This window comes from Paramormyrops kingsleyae, chromosome 23, assembly GCF_048594095.1.
Source record: "Paramormyrops kingsleyae isolate MSU_618 chromosome 23, PKINGS_0.4, whole genome shotgun sequence".
Lineage (NCBI taxonomy): Eukaryota > Metazoa > Chordata > Actinopteri > Osteoglossiformes > Mormyridae > Paramormyrops > Paramormyrops kingsleyae.
Window position 1 is genome coordinate 24,918,115 of NC_132819.1, and position 18,921 is coordinate 24,937,035.

At 46.2% G+C, this 18,921-nt stretch overlaps 1 protein-coding gene across 1 annotated transcript; it reads right to left on the bottom strand.

Moving 5' to 3' along the window:
• Positions 1-456: 456 nt before the first annotated feature.
• On the bottom strand, positions 457-18,777 carry vars2 (valyl-tRNA synthetase 2, mitochondrial). The gene is made up of 29 exons (XM_023809829.2): positions 18,045-18,777; positions 17,853-17,934; positions 17,348-17,448; positions 16,768-16,889; positions 15,359-15,425; positions 15,033-15,130; positions 14,529-14,610; positions 13,476-13,595; positions 12,235-12,343; positions 11,754-11,842; positions 11,488-11,578; positions 10,755-10,882; positions 10,276-10,379; positions 9,804-9,885; positions 9,353-9,429; positions 8,917-9,004; positions 8,471-8,564; positions 8,082-8,152; positions 7,867-7,992; positions 6,056-6,160; positions 5,820-5,888; positions 5,650-5,728; positions 5,040-5,170; positions 4,272-4,424; positions 3,965-4,186; positions 3,177-3,288; positions 2,896-3,077; positions 2,509-2,658; positions 457-1,745 (listed from the first exon to the last, which is right to left on the bottom strand). Exons 1-29 carry the CDS (start codon positions 18,240-18,242, stop codon positions 1,665-1,667), a joined length of 3,213 nt encoding a protein of 1,070 aa, XP_023665597.1. The 5' UTR covers positions 18,243-18,777; the 3' UTR covers positions 457-1,664.
• Positions 18,778-18,921: the final 144 nt, after the last annotated feature.

Genomic DNA, 18,921 nt, shown 5'->3' on the forward strand with positions numbered 1-18,921 from the left:
CATCCTTTTTAGATATACATTCTTCTTTCCGGGTATTAATATTAAAAACTTCGTTCCCAAGTGTATCGTATGACTAAAGACATGTGCTAAAATAAGTATGCACACATAAATACTGACATTCACATATCACACCTCTCAAAACGACTATTGATGACCGCCACCTACTAATTCAGTAGTGTTGTATTAGATTAATAGAAATTAATGCAAATAGAGCTGCATCGACTGAACCGGCGTTTTGTGTAGCGCTTGTAACAATGAACACACCGTAACGCCATATCCTAATACACTAAAGAATATGACTGCTATAAAATTCCCATATATGGCTAGTCAACATTATTCATTTCCTGATCGAAGGCAACAATGATAATTTATGTACAAATGAAATAGGCAGAAGCAGAGAATTTATGATACAATGCATGCAATTCACATAAGTTGAACAATGTAAATTTCCAGAAATTTAAATCAGAGAGTGAAACGCGTGAAATGTTGAGGTGGAGGTTTAACGATAAAGTATTAATGCATTCTAGTCAGAAAAATAGGCGTGGTCAAAGTCTCTGTTCAACTCGTTTGACCCGCTCCATGTGAATGTGAACACCGGAGAAACTAGTTTGTGAAAAGTCTAAAGGACTCCCAGAGACACCACAGTTCAAAAACAACATTGCTCGTGGCATAAAACTAACACGAAGTTAAGTAATCTTACTTTATGGTCACCTTACTTTTTGTGGAAGACAAGTTTGAAGGAAGACAAGAGAGTGACATAATCTTGTTATGCAGGAATGATCTAATTTAAAACATACAGCTCTGGAATAAATGAAGAGATCATTATATATTTTTTTAAATCTGCCTTTTAAAATCCTGGTTTAATCCTGGTCCTGCTGGCAGAGGTTACACTGCTCAGCGGGCTGCTTCCAGGCTCAAAGTTTCGTACACAAGAACAAGGTGAAGCAGGAGACACTGGGAACGACCAGAAACCAGCCAGGTAGAGGGCAGAAGCGACTTTCTAATGCCAGAGATGACAGTCAATATATCAGGCAGTGCCTCATAAATCAGACGATGACCTCAAGTGACCTTCAAAGGAATGGGAAACATTAAGTGCAGGCGTGAAGTGCACTGCTAGGACAGTTCATAACAGGCTTCTAGAAGCAGGACTGAAGTCCCATAAAGCAAGGAAGAAGCCCTTCATTAATGAGAAACAGGGAAGAACCAGGCTGCAGTTTGCAAAAAAAAAACTATATTTTTACACAGGTGCATACCCATAAATTGATAAATCAGCCAAACTGAAAACTTTGCCGTGATCTCTTCATTTAATCCAGAGCTGTATGTACATAACAAGCTGATTGATTTGAAATGTCATAAGCTGATTGATCTGACTGACAAACCAATTTCTCCCACCATAGCATCTAAAATCATCCCACAATTAGCAGATCCATTTAATTAATCTTTTTACAAGGAAAAGCCTGCAAACCATGCAAATTAATACAAACACTTTGTATATAAAAAATTTATTAAGGACTGATTGTATGTCCATATTTCATAACTAGTTTGCTGCTGTTTGAAGTTGAGATCCATAGATTACAGTGCAGGGACTCGCACTGCCCACTGCACCCGCACCCACTGGATTCATCTCTTAATTCGTGCATAAACAACGTTTCCATCCTTGTCTCTTAGCTTTCTTGTCCTTTTAATTGGTGCAAGTTTAGTAGCTGATCCTCTGTGTTCTTCAACTCCTGTTCAAGTGCAGAAATCTGAGAATTTATATACAAAAGAAAATTACAAAATGAACATTAATGCCACAATGTTCGTAATTCTGTACATTATTGTGATTTTTCCTCATATTCCTCACTCCACCTGTTTCTTTACACTCAATACATTTAACCTAGAGTGATTTTAATGGTTTTCCACAAAAAAAAAAGCTAATTTTTCAGAATATAAGCAAATTACACTCAAACTTCACTTACAGTAATGTGTTTATGGTCAGAAGCAATGAATCGAGAGAAAGAGACCTATTATTGGTGTATTTTTGTAATACTTCAATGCTTTATTGTTTAATCATCTTTTAATTTATTCATTATAAGCAATAGTGACCTTCCCGTGATCAAATGAAACTCAACGGCTAATGTCAAGTACTGTAAACACAGGAAGTTCCTCAGGCAGAGTTAGGATTAGCCGTTTCAGACAGATGGCAACATGGTGAGAGATCTAGGGGGGAGCAGGATGGGAGAGAGCGCTGACGGATGTTTGTCCATCATCATGTGACCAGCCGCGTGCCCCCATCATGTGACCAGCCGCGTGCCCCCATCATGTGACCAGCCGCGCGTCGCCATCATGTGACCAGCCGCGCGCCCCCATCATGTGACCAGCCGCGCGCCACCATCATGTGACCAGCCGCGCGCCACCATCATGTGACCAGCCGCGCGCCACCATCATGTGACCAGCCGCGCGCCCCCATCATGTGACCAGCCGCGCGCCCCCATCATGTGACTAAGCCTCCCCAAGCCCGTGCTTTACCCGGCTTCGCATTTCCTGTCTGACACTTTCCGGCACCTTCTCTTCATAATGTGGCATTTCGGTTTGAGAGAGACACCGTTGCAACTTGGAGAGGATTTTCTCTTTGCGACTGGACAGCAGGGCCTCCTGTGCGTCTGTGTCCACAGTCCCCTGGAGGTCAGAGGTCAGAGGTCACACATTTTGTTCTGGCTGTCCACACCTCGCAGTACACGAAAGACTCCACAAAGAGGGACTTGCACAGTACATTAACCCTGAATAGAAGGACACTCTACCATCATAAAGCTGACAGTATGTACACATACTAAGACCATGTAGCACATATTAATGCCATATGAACACTGTGACCTGAAAGTGCAGCATTTTTAACCCCCAGTAACCTGTGATTACCTGGGTGTGCAGGTGCACCTCACAGCTGGGGTCAACTACATCCACTGCACAGCCTTCAGGTGGTGCATCACCACCCCCCTGGGGGCAGTGGAGGTTTAGGGATGAGACGCGGCTGAGGGTTCGAATGGTGGAGCTGAAGCGGAGGAGGATCTCAGCTTGGTTGGGCGAACAGACGACCCACACTGGACGGATGCAAAATGCATGTATGTTATCAGCACGTTGTGGTACAGGCACTGTGCCACAATAAGTCCCAGAAGCAAAAGACAAAAAAAAAATCTTACTGTCAGGTCTTTCTTTGGTCATGTGACACTGGGTCCGCAATCCTCTTGCCACTCTGACTACTTCCTGTACAAAAGCAAAATCTCCCTCTTCCTGGGGAAAGTGCCAGTGGCTCTGAAGTTGAGGGGACGGAATTTGCATGTGTGGGGTGGGGGGGGAGGCAAAGAGAAAAATTAGCATACACCGCCTGCCATGATATTTCATTCACGTCTCATTAAACCCCTGCACACAAACAGTGCCCGGAATTCAACACAGATCTGCAGCACGATTGGCCTCTTATGACACATCTAATGCTCATTCATGTGTCACCAACACCGTTTCAAAACGTCCTGGAGAACTTAATGCTTCGCTTCGATGCACGACTCCCAAAAGACTTTTTCAAAAGGTTGAGAAAATCACCAGCGATAAGATTCTCAAGACAACGGAACGGATGATTCACCACCTGGGAAGGTTTACAACTGCTACAAGTATGTTCAGTTATTTCAACACTAAAACGTGATATTGTTCTCTACCAGGAATATGCAGGATGTTCTGTCAATTACAGACATATATAAAGATTTCAGTATATGGGAATGTTTATCCAGTCAACTGGCCACAAAACCAATTTGCATTTTTATTACTAATTTGTGACATTTGGAGTTTGAAATGTGACAAGTTCCATTGAAGATTTACTCTGTCATTTCTGCATAGCTTCCTTTCGGAGGAGTTCTTTACTATAATAATCAAACAAAGGCCATTATCCTGCATGCAGTTTTATTGGCATCTTAATAGGTTTAATAAGTTTCCTCACCATCTGGCTGGACTGTGGATAGGGCTGCAGGCACAGGCTGGTTGCCACGGTGCCTGCCAAGTGTGGGCGGAGCCTCTGCCACAGCTCTTCGGTCAGGAAGGGCATGAAGGGGGAGAGGAGGGTGAGGGAAACGGACACAGAGTGTAGCAGGACACCCCGCACAGCTGCCTGCCGCTGGAAGCCTTCCGTGGACGCCCCAGTCAGCACCGGCTTGATGCACTCCTGCGGTGAGGAGTAAGACAAAATGCTGACATGCACTGTTAATGTAAAGCGGGGCTTCACTTTACCGGGGGGGCCCGGGCCTCACCAGGTAGACGTCACACAAGCTGTGCACCCAGAAGGACTGCACTGCTGCCGTCACGGCCTGCAGGTTGTAGCTCTCGAACCCGCGTTCACATTGCAGCACGGTGCTGTAGAGCCGGGAGCACAGCCACCGGTCCTCGCTACTGAACGGGGACACCTGAGAGGGACGTCACCACAGGGGAAAGACCTTCGAGTGACATCACACTGACACTCTCTACCCACAGAAAACGTTCTGGGGGCACAAGAGTCGACGCTGGCAGGTCCACCGAAGGCCTATCACCTGACAGGCCCTTGCTTTTCAATGTGGGGGTGCACGTATCGTCCAGCCTTACTTAAAGCCTCTGGCAAAGACAAAAATAGCCCTGACCTCATTCGTCCCAAAAACATTTGAGGCTCCTAACAATAGAAAACTGAATAGAAATCACATCAGGGCAAGTGTCTGGTGGGGGGGGGAAGCGGAGACAACATAGGGGAAGGTCGCCTAACGTCCATATTATTCTTGAGCACCTGCACCTATTCTTTAAAAAGTTCACACGGTAATTTGAAACTGGAGAGGAAGTGTGTGGCGAGAATGGGGTGAAGAGGCACAAAAGGAAGAGAGAAAGGACGAAAGAAGAGAGGATGGGAGGAGAGAACGAGAGGAATAAGGAGGGATGAGCCAGTGTGGGCTTGGAGTACATTAGCGTCTCATGCTACGTAAGAGAAGCATGAATACAATAGAGGCTGGGTGTTGGTCTGATCTGGGGGGGGCACAGCTGACACTGTTCTGTACCTCTGCCAGGGTTTGCGGATCCCTGCCCGCCTGCTCCAGTACCCCCAGGGTGAAGCGCACCGTCTGCCACATCTTGTTACAGAAGCGTCTGCAGTTCAGCACCTGGGACACGGACAAGCGGATGTCCTCCCCTGCAAGGCACAAAGGGGAATCTTAGATATGGGACGGAGGGCAGAGGGACAAACGGACAGCGAGGAGCCCAAAGACGGACTGGAAAATGCACAGCAGCTAATTACGGAGCCGACAGTCGGACCAGAGGTGCACAGATTTTCCAGTGACCACTGGCCAACCTTGTTTATTTCACTACTATTGTTATACCTGGCAATACGTAACTGTATTACGGCCCAAAGCCTGGTTAATGGCCTCGGCAGGACTGTGCAGGGAGTGCAGCTTTTTGAGGGATGAATCGATGCTGTGAATAGCTACAGGAGTCCTGGATAAACAGGAGACCCTACGCTTTAACCAAAGCTTCGCTCCCAGCTGTAGATCTGTATGTGTATACGTCTTAAAAAGGAGAGCAGGATGGGATATGCCAGACTGAACACGTTCCAAAGTTGCTGTACTAGTATAAACAGCAAATAAAGCCTCGTTTTATTCCGTTTCGGCTCACCCTGGGCCTTGTAGGTGCAGAGGGCAAAGCGGAGGGCATCAGTACCACATTCGGGGATTCCTTTGGGGTAGTCCTTCTTCTGGAGAGAGGAAAAGGCAGGAGGAACGGGGTGACACAGGATGGCATATCCGGAAATTCAGGAGGGGGAGATTTCCGGTGAAGTGTCTGACCTGGGCCTTCAAGGCAATACTGGTTTCACGGGGCTCCAGGTTTCCATCCTTGATCTTGTCTTGAAGCCTCTGGGGATCACAGTTAGTGAGGCAGTCATGTGACATCCTGTTAACCCATCCAGGATACACTAGCACTTCACCAGAGGACTGACTGGCTCCGCACTTCCAAGCCGCCCTTCCCTTTCACTCCGCTCCTAACTCACCAAGCCCTGCTGAAGACGTGGGAGGTGCATTACCTGCAGGGAAACGCCAGAAATGATGTCCAGCGGGTCGATGACGTTGCCTAGAGATTTACTCATCTTCCTCCCGTGATTGTCCCTCACCAGAGAATGAAAGAGCACCTGAGAGAGAAGGAGAACAGAGGAGGAGAACAGAGGAGGAGAACAGAGGTGAACAGCAGACATACAGCCACCTACAAAGGAGAGTGAGAGTGTCGCATCACATGACCTGGCCACCTGACCATGCCGCATCACATGACCTGGCCACCTGACCATGCCGCATCACATGACCTGGCCATCTGACTTAAACAACCCCCTGTAGAAATGGTTTTGGAGGAGTTTGACCAGAGAGTGAAGGAAAAGTGGCCAATGTGTAGTCAGCATATATGTGGGACCTCCTTCAGGAGCTGGAAAAGCATCCCAGGAGGCCGCCTCATGTAACTGGCGTAGAGGACAATGTAGGGTCAGTCAGTCCCTGGAGCAATTGAGGTTAAGGGCCTTGCTCAAGGGCCCAGTGGTGGGATCGCTCTGCTGACCCAGGGATCTGAACCAGCAACCTTCTGAGTAACCTATGCACAAAGTTGACACCCCCCCCCCCCCCAAACAAATAATTATTTTTTGTTTAATATTTTTTTGGTCCAGTGCATAATTCCATATATTTTACTTCATATTTTTTTTATATTTCACTTATAGCAACTTCGGAACATGATGGTATATTCATCACATAGGTAAGATTCCACTGTTAAGATCCAGAACACAAAGCTGGGTCCCCCAGGCTCTCGCCGCTCATCACAAACACAGGCGCTGTACACACTCACACTGCCACTTTAAAGTCTGCATGTACAAGGTGCCTTTCATTGGAACTCGGAAGTCGGGAATTTCAGCTGGAACACCCCATGAAGTCGGAGTTTCGACTCGGAAAGTCTGAGAAACCTCTGCAACCTCGGCCTCAGAATTCAAGATGGCTGCGGCCTTCATCGGCAGAACAGAAAGCTGTAGTTACACTTATGTAGTATCTGTGTCTGATTAAATCGGTCGTACACAGTACTGCCCAACCGCTATCTGTAGACAAGTTGCCACGGTGTTTGTATGCACAAAATGCCACACAGTGTGCTGTTATCAGCTGGCTAGCAACGAGCCCGGCTAGAACTGGCTTTGCCAAATGGCTTTCCGACTCGTACTGGAGTGCAGCTGAGTGTCATATCATTCCCAACTACAAGCTCTGACCTCCGATACAACTGCGTTTTGTATTTGTTTTCACCTTATTACTGCTCTGTCCATTGTCTGCATTATTTTGGAATGAACTATTTTACGGTCTTAAATCTGTTTTCCATTGTTATTAGGCTATTATTGTTTAAAAAGTACTGCACAAATACAAAAAAGTTCATTGTACTGCAGTATAATGACAATAAAGCTCTCGTCATATCTTAATAGATAAGTTCTTTGGAAATTCATGTTTTGCAACACATACACAGAATCAGTTGATAGCATGCCGAGACTGTCATGTAGGTACTAGTCTTTGTTGTAGTGTATTAAATTTTATTGATTTGTTGGACAGTGACAGGTCAGATGGGGACGGAAAGAACTCAGACGCCCCTTTTTCATGCATTTGGAAGAAATAACCAGTGAGCCTCCTGCAAAAAGAGCAGACATCTGGACCGTCTCACTCAGCCAATGATGTGGCAGCTGGGCGGCACCCAAATGACAGCTGTGCCCAGGGTTCCGGAGTTCAGCCGCACGTCACATTCACGGCTGCTGAGAAAGCAAAGACGCCCCCACACCCGTTGCACTTGGCAAAGGCACAGAGTCCCACAGCCCTTCCCCCTCACCTGTTTAAAGGGCAGCTGCCCGGTGAGCTCCATGCCTAGCATGACCATCCGGGCTACCCAAAAAAAGATGAGATCACTTCCTGTCTCTAGAAGGCTGTTGGGGTAGAACTGCTGCAGGTCCTGAGTCTGTGGGTGGGAGTGGGGGAGTGAGTAGGGCGTAACATTGATGTTTGGGGTGATTATGGGTGATGGAGGGGGAGGGTAGGTTTATACACCTGTCGCGGCCAGCCAAGCATAGCAAAGGGGAAGAGGGCTGAAGAGAACCAGGTGTCCAGCACATCTGGGTCTGAGGGAAGGAGAAAAGAGCAGTTAGTCAACACTGCTAAGCATAAAAATTTATACCTTGCAGAAAACAAAGAGTTTTCTAAGAAAAGAATGGGATTTCTCCCTAGTCAAAGTGATAAATTGCCCCTTAAAGCTAATCAAACGTTGCCAAAATTCCAGAATGTGTCAAATGCCTGATTACAGCCCAGAGAAGGGATCTGGTTTAAGTGAAACCCAAGATAATCAGCGCTGAAGGCCTGTGGCATCTGGCCAATCAGCTACCTGCTCCTGGGCACCGCCCCCCTACTGCTCTCGCTATGGTGAAGCTGGGTCCATTCACCCCGAGTCAGCGTCACGGCATCAGGAGTCACTCCGAATCTGGCCGCGGCTCTCTCTCTGGCCTCCTCCTCACTCCTCCCCCACACCCACCGCTCCTGAGGACATGGAGAGGATCATGCACCCGGAGTGGCAGAGAGAGCGCCCCCCCGGGGACCTCACACCTCGTATCAACTTCCCTCCTACATTTATCCCCATTCAATGTACTGAGCATCAAACTAAAAAGACCACTGTGTTATTCAAAATGTTCATTATCAGAAAAGTTATTTTCAAGGATTAATTAAGAAATTATATTAAAAGAAAACTGTAAGCAAAAACACTGGTCTGTTCCCATGGAGTGACAGTAATACCAAGAGGAATGTTTCTGGCTTGTGTCAGATGGAAAAAATTACTAAAAAAAAAATGCAACAGCTGCACAGGAGAGAGAAAAGACGTTCTGGGTGGCCCTACCTCATCTGTGTCAACGGAACCCGAGAGCGAAACCCGATAGGCCGGAATCTGGTGACCCCACCAAAGCTGTCTGGAGATGCACCAATCGCTGCAATAGAAAGGAGAAAAAAAGAAAGTCAAAAGAGTATATACGCGGAAATGGTACACGATGTCTGCACGATCGTGGAGGAAATGGTACACGATGTCTGCACGATCGTGGAGGAAATGGTACACGATGTCTACATGATCATGGAGGAAGTGAGCAGTGATGCTGAGGTAGAAAGAACAGGATGGGAGGAAGAGCAGGGGGTTAGAGAGGAGAAGAGGGTAAGAAGAGAAAAGTGAAAATTTCCTCTCCTCTTTCATCTTTTACTTCCAACAGCAGTGCAAATCGCTGATCCGGATGCAGACTGAACGGCCGCAGATCCCTGAGCCGGAGAAAGGAGACTGAACCCACCTTATGTCGGAGAGCCAGGTCTTCCATGTCTTATTGTACATCGAAGGGATTATCCTCAACTCCCCATCCTCCACTGCCTGAAGAGGAGAGGGCGTCACAGAGGGACGTGACAGCCAGCCGGCGCACCGCGCACATACAATGACACACTAACACATTACCGATCCCTGAAAGACCCTGCACATGCAAACACACACCAATGCATTACCGATCCTTGTACCAAACCACACACCCAATGGTGCACTAATGCATTACCGATCCCTGTACCACCCCAGATCACCCCCAGAAAATCCATACAGATAATAGCACACAATGATGCTTTTCAATTTCACCTTATTAAAAGAAGCAGACATTTGTTGTAGGGATAATGTCCCCATGCTCTTTTCCGCAGATCTGTCCCCACAAAACCAGCACAGACACCAAAGCAGAGCACATGCTGAGAGTGGTCACTCACCTGTATCGCCCTCCGCGCCATCTGCTCGCAGCGCACAAACCACTGTCTCTTCAGCAAAGGTTCGATCACATCTCCAGAGCGGCTGGGGGAGAGATGGACAGATGGATCGATCGACAGCCACGACAGTCCAAAGCTGCCTCAGCCCTGTCAGATCAGAGCTGCGTCGTTTCACACTGTCGCCTGGACTTGCAGTTTCGCTAACTTGCCTTCCAAGATGGAACTTGGGACGCAATGAATTATGGGACTGGTCTCGTTCAGTGAGGAGGCAACCGATACGTCCTTGACATTTGGGGCAGGCATGAATGAAACCATGGGATTTTTAGTGTCCACTGTATTTTTGTTCTTAGTGTTGGGACAGATCTTTAGCAATGGAAGAAGACGTAAAGTGGGTACACGAGAACACAAATACAGTCGAGTTTGCATATTGATGAACACCCTTGGCTTGAGTGTGACGTCTCTGGGTCCATCATACCTGCACACAGGGAGGGACATGGCATGATCCTGCCTTCCTCTGAAGAGCTGCCTCTCCTTCAGGGCTTCCACCACTCGAACCCGGGCCTCGAACCGCCTCACACCCTGACGAAGGATAGGGGGGGGGGGGGGGCATGAGCACTCAAAAAAATACAGCAATTTATGTCTACAATACTCATTTTCTCCATCATTGGCTCAATCATTTTTTTAGACTTTGATATTTAAGCACTGATTATATTCTGTTTCCACTCATTAAATCCAAATAGTTTAACAGAAAAAACAAACAATTAATTAATAAGTATTACATGCATTATAATTATTATGATTATAAGTAATGAGTTATCACTTTTAGTGAACACCCCCCCCCCCACCATGTAGCCGGGGTGAGCCGTATCCAAACTTGATTTTACTGCAGGACAAGCCTGACTGGCTCACATTTAAAAGCAGAACCAATGAGAACAAAGGCAGGCAGCAGTGCACCTCCAACCACTGGCCGCAGGAAGAGGTCATGGTCCCGTCTCCTCCAATCACAGTGAGGCGGGGAAGTGAATGGCGCTGGGAAAGCAGGAAGTCGGTATGGTCATGGGCAGGGGTCACCTTCACTGCCCCTTTAAAAAAAAAAACAGGAATTCTTAATACGACCTTCAGACACCTTACCTCTCCATACACTCAGCAACAGCTTCACTTTTATATTTAAAGGACACATTTATTCAGGCAACAGCTGATATTTACTTAAGTCACAGAGGCTCAGAGATGGTTAAGGGGGGTGAAGATTCTATTACCCTGTTCACCTAGGCCATTACATTTATAAAGCATAAGAGATGCACGGCATTCATTACTGACGAACACTGACATTAGCAAGATTTTCTCAAGTATTTATCCATCCATCCATATATCATCCATCTATATATCCATCATCCATCTACCCATTTCTCCACCCGTCCATCCATCCATCCATCCATCCATCCATCATCTAACCATCTTTCCACCCATCCATCCATCTCCTTCTCTAGCATGGTGCCTATCCCAGGAAGCTGAGAATGAGGCGGGGGACACTCTCCCTTTGGGGAGAACATCAAAGCCCCACCCACAGAGAGCTGGGGTACGATTCGAACCCCGAACCCTTGAGAGTGCCCCCACCCCACCACCCCATTCAAAAGCAGAGTTTCGCCAACACCGATCAATGAATAAGGTTAAACTGTCATACAGGTACCTGTGCCCAGGCTCATGTCCACCAGGGGGTCGGTGATCAGCGGGAGCAGCCTGTCAGTGAAGGGGTGTCTGCAGTATTTACCGTGGAGTGCCTGGGGGGGCAGGATGCAGAGAAGAGATTAAAGCAACATAGCAGGCTGCGGTGGCTCTGCGAAGCCCTGTGGGAGAGGCAGCCCAAGGTCTGGCTGCGAGCTGGGTCAGTTGGAACCCCAGCCGACAGGGACCGAAGCTAAGACAGTGTATCTGCGTGAGAGCGATGATACCGGCCTGGTACCGGGCGTCGTCCGGGTTCACGGCGATGGCCACGTCCCCCAGCATGGTCTCCGGACGCGTGGTGGACACCAGCACCTCTCTGTCTGAGGCAGGCAGAATTACACCTCAGCATATACATCTAGAACGCCTACAGCCAGACATTAACAGTCAAGGGGGATGCTTAGGGCCTGGTGGCCACCAGGGGGCACCCCACCTGACACAGCCTGCCAGAATGGGAAGGAAAATGACAAATGACAACTAGGTTAATCAAATTTTGCTTAGGGCCACGAAAAGCATTGGGCCGGTCCTGGATACAACAACAAAACTATGAAAAATCCCCCAGTAGGTAAACAGTAACAACAATGAGATTAAGAGACTTTTAAACACTGTTGGTAGATAGTACATGATGCACATGATGTACAATAGCATGGAAAAGGAGTGCAGATCTGACAGAGACGGACCAATCAAAAGGAAGAGAGATAATGGAGTCACTCACCCTGCCCCTCTAAGGGGTAGGCAAAGGTGAACAGAGTCCCAAACTCCACCTTCTGTTCGTAGCCTGGGACAGACAGCAGGGTCCGTCCAGATAGCTGCACCGAATCCACCTGAAAATCGTAACCAAAGCCTCAGTTCTGGCCCATTTCTGGGGACAGTCAGGCTTCTCCTGGTTCGGCAGGAGCTTTGAAGAATCCCGGTACTGAACATCACCTGCTTAGATTCATGTCACTGTAAACACTGCACATAAACATGCCATCCCTAGTAATGTACTTGAAAGAGAACCACGATGGACAAATTACAGCCAATCCAACAGATATTACACTGCGAAACAAATTACCCAACCCACCACCCCCCCAGTCTGTTCACCCGGGGCAAAGCTGATTATTTTAAATGTCACAAAAATGTCATCACAGCCATAACATCAAATCATAACCAAAGCGAGACTCCATCTCTGGCTACTTCAGTTCTTAGCGCGTATGTGATGGGGATGCTAATGATCTCTCAAGCTGTCTGTGAAGCCACTGGGAAATTCATTTGTTTTTTTTCTTCTTTGGGTTTCAGTTAATCAAACAGAAGAAATCTCACTTGCATGCCAGATCGGGATTTCTTCCACAGATAAGGAAATATGGGTGAGTCACAAACGCAATCATTTGGGACACAGATACCAGCAGCCACTTTGTCATCCACCCGTCTCTCATGCTGTTTATCTAGTGCGCAGTGAGTCTGGAGCCCATCCCAGGAAGATGGGAACGGCCACCCTGAACAGGAAGCCTGTCCGTCACAGGACACACACTACGGCAAACCGGAATAGCAGGAGCAGAGATGTAAAATGCGTGTACAGAGCTGGAGATAGAAAGCAGACTGACAGTGCTGCAGGGAATGGCACCACTGAGCACTCTATCCATAGGCTATGCAGTGCTGCTTCAGCCCAAACTGCTTATTACACCAGTGAGGCCTCAAATGGACAAGAATGTTGGCTGTTATGGAAAGAAAGATCAGGAAAGATGCTGATATGCACACAAATACTTAGACTGAAAAACTGTGGGGGAATAAGAGGAGGGTAGTTCAGGACCAGAGAGTAAAAGTCCAGACCAAGATTATGTTTCAACCAATCACCTGATCAGTCTATGACAGTGACTTTTTATACTCAATTGGTTTGCTGAAACAAAATCTTGGTCTGGACTTTTACTCTCTGGACTTGAACTACCCACCTCTGATTGTCACTACAGGAACACCTGCCTCTATGTCAGAGATGGCGGAGTCCAGCGCACAGCTCCAGTTGACGAGCCCTTCTGAGCGGTACACCAAGCCAGAGTCACACAGGCGCACGAAGGCCTCTGTTACGGCGTCACTGAAGGCCTGAGGCAGGGGACATGGGTGGGGGGTGGGACAGGTGATATGACATTCACATGCTCTTCAGCAATCTGCATTCACGGCATGTCATATTACATAGCTGACTGTTTAATGTACACCTGTTACCGATTTACACAACAGGAGTCGTTGAGCACCTTGCTAAAAAAGGTACAACAGAAAAACCTTGCAGGATCTCAAACCTTTGTGCTATTCATCGACGTTCTTTAGCACTGGGCTCGCTTTCAAAACCCACAGTGGATGACATTATCACACATCAATCAGTGAACACAGGGCCCCAGGTTGCCCAAAGCCATGGCAGGGCACCCCGGCCAAAGAAGGCATGGCGTCCGGCCGTGACGGCCGTGTGCAGGCCGGTGGGAACGGGCACCGGGCCTGTGGGAACAGGCACCAGGCCGGTGGGAATGGCACCGTAATAGGTGCACAACTGCAGCCAATTTAAGTGAATCTCCATTATGCTATTACTGCCCAGAACAATAAAAGAAGGAAAAAGACTTCATTAAACTGAATAAAAGTAAAAAAGTAAAGATACAAGATACAAGATCACGGTTAACAACTTAACTGTTTTTGGACACTACAGTAAGTGTTGCCTTAGAGCTGCTGTTAAAAATTTCTAACACGCTTTATGTTCATACTGCCTCATAAGTGAGTCACTGCTGATCAAGGCAACCCCAGTAAGCAGCCCAGCTCACTGCGACCGGCCTGAAGCGGCCAGACGCCAATCATCCCCGCAGAGAGGCTTCATTCATTTCTCCATTCAGGAAGCCAGTCCATCACATTTACGACGTCTGGGTACGTTGAGCCTCTTCGTCTCATGTTCACACTGCTGGGTATTTGCAGCTAAGCAAATATTGTCTGATTAAGTCAAATCACATGCAAATAGACACAGAAACACAAACACACACACGCAGCTCCTGTTACCGTGTCCATGGTGAAGCAAGACCTGCTCCAGTCCAGAGACGCCCCCAATTTCCTCAGCTGATGGTATATCTCTCCCCCTTTCCTAGGAAACATAAACACTCCTCGTCTTTAACGAGAAATAATCAACATACAGGACTCCATGCCGCAAAAGAAAAATGTCTGAATCCACAGCAGGATCTAGTGTTAACAAAATGTCAAGGCAACCTCTCTCTTTAACGGCAAAATCAGTTTTCAAATTAAAATCCCATTACCGTGACACGGTACAGCTTTTGCCTGAAGGGGGAGTAGTGGTTAAGGGTGTAAACTTGTGGCTTGAATTTCAATATGAAAATAGACATTATGGCCTCAAGACTGGTACTAAATCTCAATCACCTGATTCGTGTTCATGCGTATTTAAAAAAATTTCTCATATGTGCTAAGCAAATACATCATCTGATGGTCGTGAACATCCTGTACCTGGTATGATGATATTTTTGCGGCAGAGAGTGTTAGAGAGAGACTCACTCGTTCTTCCAGTGCCAGACCTCCCGGAGAAACTCCTCCCTGCTGAAATCCTTCCTGCGCTTCCCTCGTTGCCTCAACAGCCATCTCTCCACCACGGACTGACACAGGGAGGCAAGGAGCAAACGTTCTCTCAGCGTACCTGTAAACACCTCCTACAGCATCTGCTCTGCTCCTTAATCAGTTTATTACTCACTTTTAACCAGGGATTTTTATGGCTTTTTTTTTTTTTTTATACATTATTTACAAATTGTTGCCATGTGACATTTGTTTTGAAGTCTAACCAAAGCGAGCATGTCAGCCTCTTCCTTTCAGGGAAGCGGCTTTACCTGTGTGGCGATGCCAGCGTGGTCACAACCGGGCACCCAAAGAACTTTGTATCCTTGCATCCTTCTCCTAGACAATTAAAAATGAAGATTTTAGGGACAGTGGTCAACCTAAGCAGGACGGTGGAGCGGCAAAGTGCTTGGCACCGCCCCACCCTGCTCCTGGAGGGCTGGAGGTTCGAATGCCCCCCTCTGTCTCCGTGTCGTGTGGAGTCTCCATGTTCTTCCACGTTATGCAGGTTTCTTCACACGCTCCAAAGGAATGCAGTTAGGAGAACAGGCACTTCATGTGTGATAGACTGCTTTTCTGGGCAGGTTTTGGTTTGTGCAGCCCAATTCTATCACATCACAAGTCACTGACTGGATAGTACAAGGTAAGAATTTCTATTAACTGATGTGCAAAAGGCAAATAAAGAATCGAGAATCTTCAACAGACTCCCCTGACTCCGAAGGCCCTTCAAAACCCTGCACTGAGAAAGCAGCCGGAAGATGCATGAACATAACATAAATTTACAAACGAAAGGAGGCCTTTCGGCCCATCAATGGATGGAAACGAATTCGATGACATTTTTAACTTTAATCTTTCTTAACGCCAAATGCGTTTCCAAAGGCTGACATACTGCTTTTTTAAGTAATGCATAATATATCAGCACAACTTGGTTCTCAATGAGTAACAGCATGGAAGTTGTGGGCACGTTACTTCACCCCATCGTCAGGATGGGAATGAAGATGGCCAGTAGAGGGCAGCACACTTTGTGGCCTAGTGCCACAATTTAGATCTTGCTGGTGCAAAGTGCTAATCGATATAAATAAAACCAATGCCTAGAAAAGCAACAGCTTGGAAAATGAAGCCATTTCCAAAAACTCTGCATGGAGGATCATAATGGTCTCAATTTCAATAACGACACAATTTTTTTTACCAGTAATGTTGTACCAGTCATTTAAGTTTTGCCATTAAGGATGCAGCATAAAACTGACCAGCAAGTACATCAACTGATCAAAGCTAGCAAACACAGATTAGTCTGTCCTGATTTGGGTGCAAACAGGGTCAGCTGGCTGGAAACATGTTGTTGGAGAATAAAAGGTTTGTTACCAGTAAGGAATTATATGCAGTAGAACCTCTAAGATTTCAGTATTTGTTGTATATCAGACATTTTACACACTTGCATTGATCTTAAAGAGGTCATCTCTACATTAAGTTTCTTTCTATGAAAGTTCATCATCATCCTGTTGTTCAGTGCCTCATCGCTCACTGTGTGGCAGACCATTATCCCATAACCTGTCACGAAAAAAAAAATCACAAATGCACCCCTTAAAGTTTTAATTGTTTTTAGAATTAAAGAAAATACAACTCCATTAGAAGAGTTCATCGTTTGAAGATATTGATATTTTATTATTTAAAAAAACGTTACCAGCGAACCAGAGCATCCTCTATGGCAACCGTGAGAGCGTGGCCGAGGTGCAAGTTCCCAGTCACATTCGGAGGAGGGATGCACATGGAGAAGCATCGATTTACCGCCTGCGGTAGTCTGCTCTAAGGAGAGACATTTCAGGAGATTGACTCAGCAGGGAGATACACAAGGTGTGAGATTGTCAGTCGAACTGTAATATGCATGCATAAAGAATTTTAAAATATGTAAAACTTGACATTCAGAAAGATTCTATAATATTCTCAGCATTTCACTAGATCTCAATAGCAATGGAGTTAATCTAATAAAAAACATTTTCAAAAGTCTGGTTTTGGTTTTCAAAAGGAAATAATGAATCTGAATCAATGCATAAAAATAGGATCCAGCTATAGCAGTGCTTTCCAATCCAGTCCTCGGGGGCCCAGAGTCGGTCCATGTTTTTGCTCCCTCCTGGATACTCCACATTTTTGCTCCCAGGAGCTGGGAGGGAGTAAAATCGTGGACTGTCTATGGGTCCCCAAGGACCAGACTGAGAATAACAAGGCTATAGGGCTGCATACAGTTTTGCTGTTCCTAGTCTTACATGGACCTCAGGACTGAAGAACCCCTCCTTCTCCCACCACTGGTACCAGCAGGACTCCACGTATTGAGGGCTGTAGAAAGCTGGGAATGGCAGGGATGTGTCTGAGAGAGAGAGAGAGAGAGAGAGAGAGAGAGAGGGGCATTGGGAAGAAAGGGGCTTTTAGGAGCATAAGAAATACAACTGACAGCAGAGATATTCTGACAAATAAATCAGTATGTAACTGGTCATTTTAGATCAGCTAATGCAGAAACTGAGTCTTTCATTGCCTGACTTTTCACCCTAGTTTACTTGTTGCCTGTTCTGGAGAGTTTGCTTTCTGATGCTCTCTCCATATCAACTGAGGTACCTTGAAGGCATAACTTTAAATTTAATCTAAATTCCCTCAAACTGTGTGCTCACAAAACAAGAAGTGGAACACTCCATGCTCCTCTATAACCCAGCATTATACATGCAGATGAAAGGTAAATGGTTAAAAAATTGTAAAAATCCAAATGAAGGCTCCTACCTTTCTTCTCCCCAGAGAGGGTTGATCCACGGTACACTATTGTTCCTTTCTCATTCCACTTAATCCCTTCATCTTCAACCTTCTGCAGAGTGCAAATGGTTTAATAAACAACTTCTACTTCTGCCTTTCACTCAGCCATTTATGTGACTCGGGTAATAATACCCCAAAACGGTAAGGCTCTAGCGCACTTACGGTGCTTTGGTTGTTCAGAATGGCTGTTTGCTTTTCTCTCCTTCTCTTCTCTTTTTCTGCTTGAGTTCGGGGAGAACGGGCAGAAGAGGAGGGAGATCCTGAACTTTGGGTACATTGTTTGTGCTCCCAGATAGCCCAAACCCTTCGCATGCCTCTCCCCCAGCTCCTGGTAAACAGGGGACAAGCTGGCTTCCACATCACCTTACAGAAAATGCCAATACCATTTATAACGTTACATTAACGTGACAGTAATGCGCCACACGTAAACAGTCGTCAGAAAGATTTCTTTTAAAAACTGGATACCATACTGCTACCTAAAGTAGTTTTGACATTAATAAACAACCCAAGTATCATATAGGCACCCGATAATTTAAATTAATTTATGAGTTGAGGTATTTTGTATAAGTAATCATCGGATATTTAAGCTTGTTTCCTTTCCCCACATAAACTAGAGTATGTCTATCACGAACGCGTGACAGACTGTCGCCCCAACAACCACCCTTCCCTTGCACCCTCGATACACTACTATCTTCTGCGAATTGCAGTCATACACCGAAAAAAATATTTTGGCTAATTAGCCGTAGCCAAGTAAAGTGGCCCAAAATGAGAAGAGTAAAAGAGTTTAATTTAAAAAAAATGTTTGCCCGTTACTATGGTTAAACCACTTCCCGAACAGGGAGGTTACAAGAGATGCGGATCTTACTGGGCGCAGACATTTTAGATTTGAACTTTGAACTCTGATCCATGTTTTTTCATTGTCAACTACTGACGAGGTTCTCCCACAACCTGCCCACGAAGAATACAAAAATATATATTAAACATATTTATGCTTAAATCGACTCTTTAAATATTGCAGTCCTTAATTTTAATGCATTTA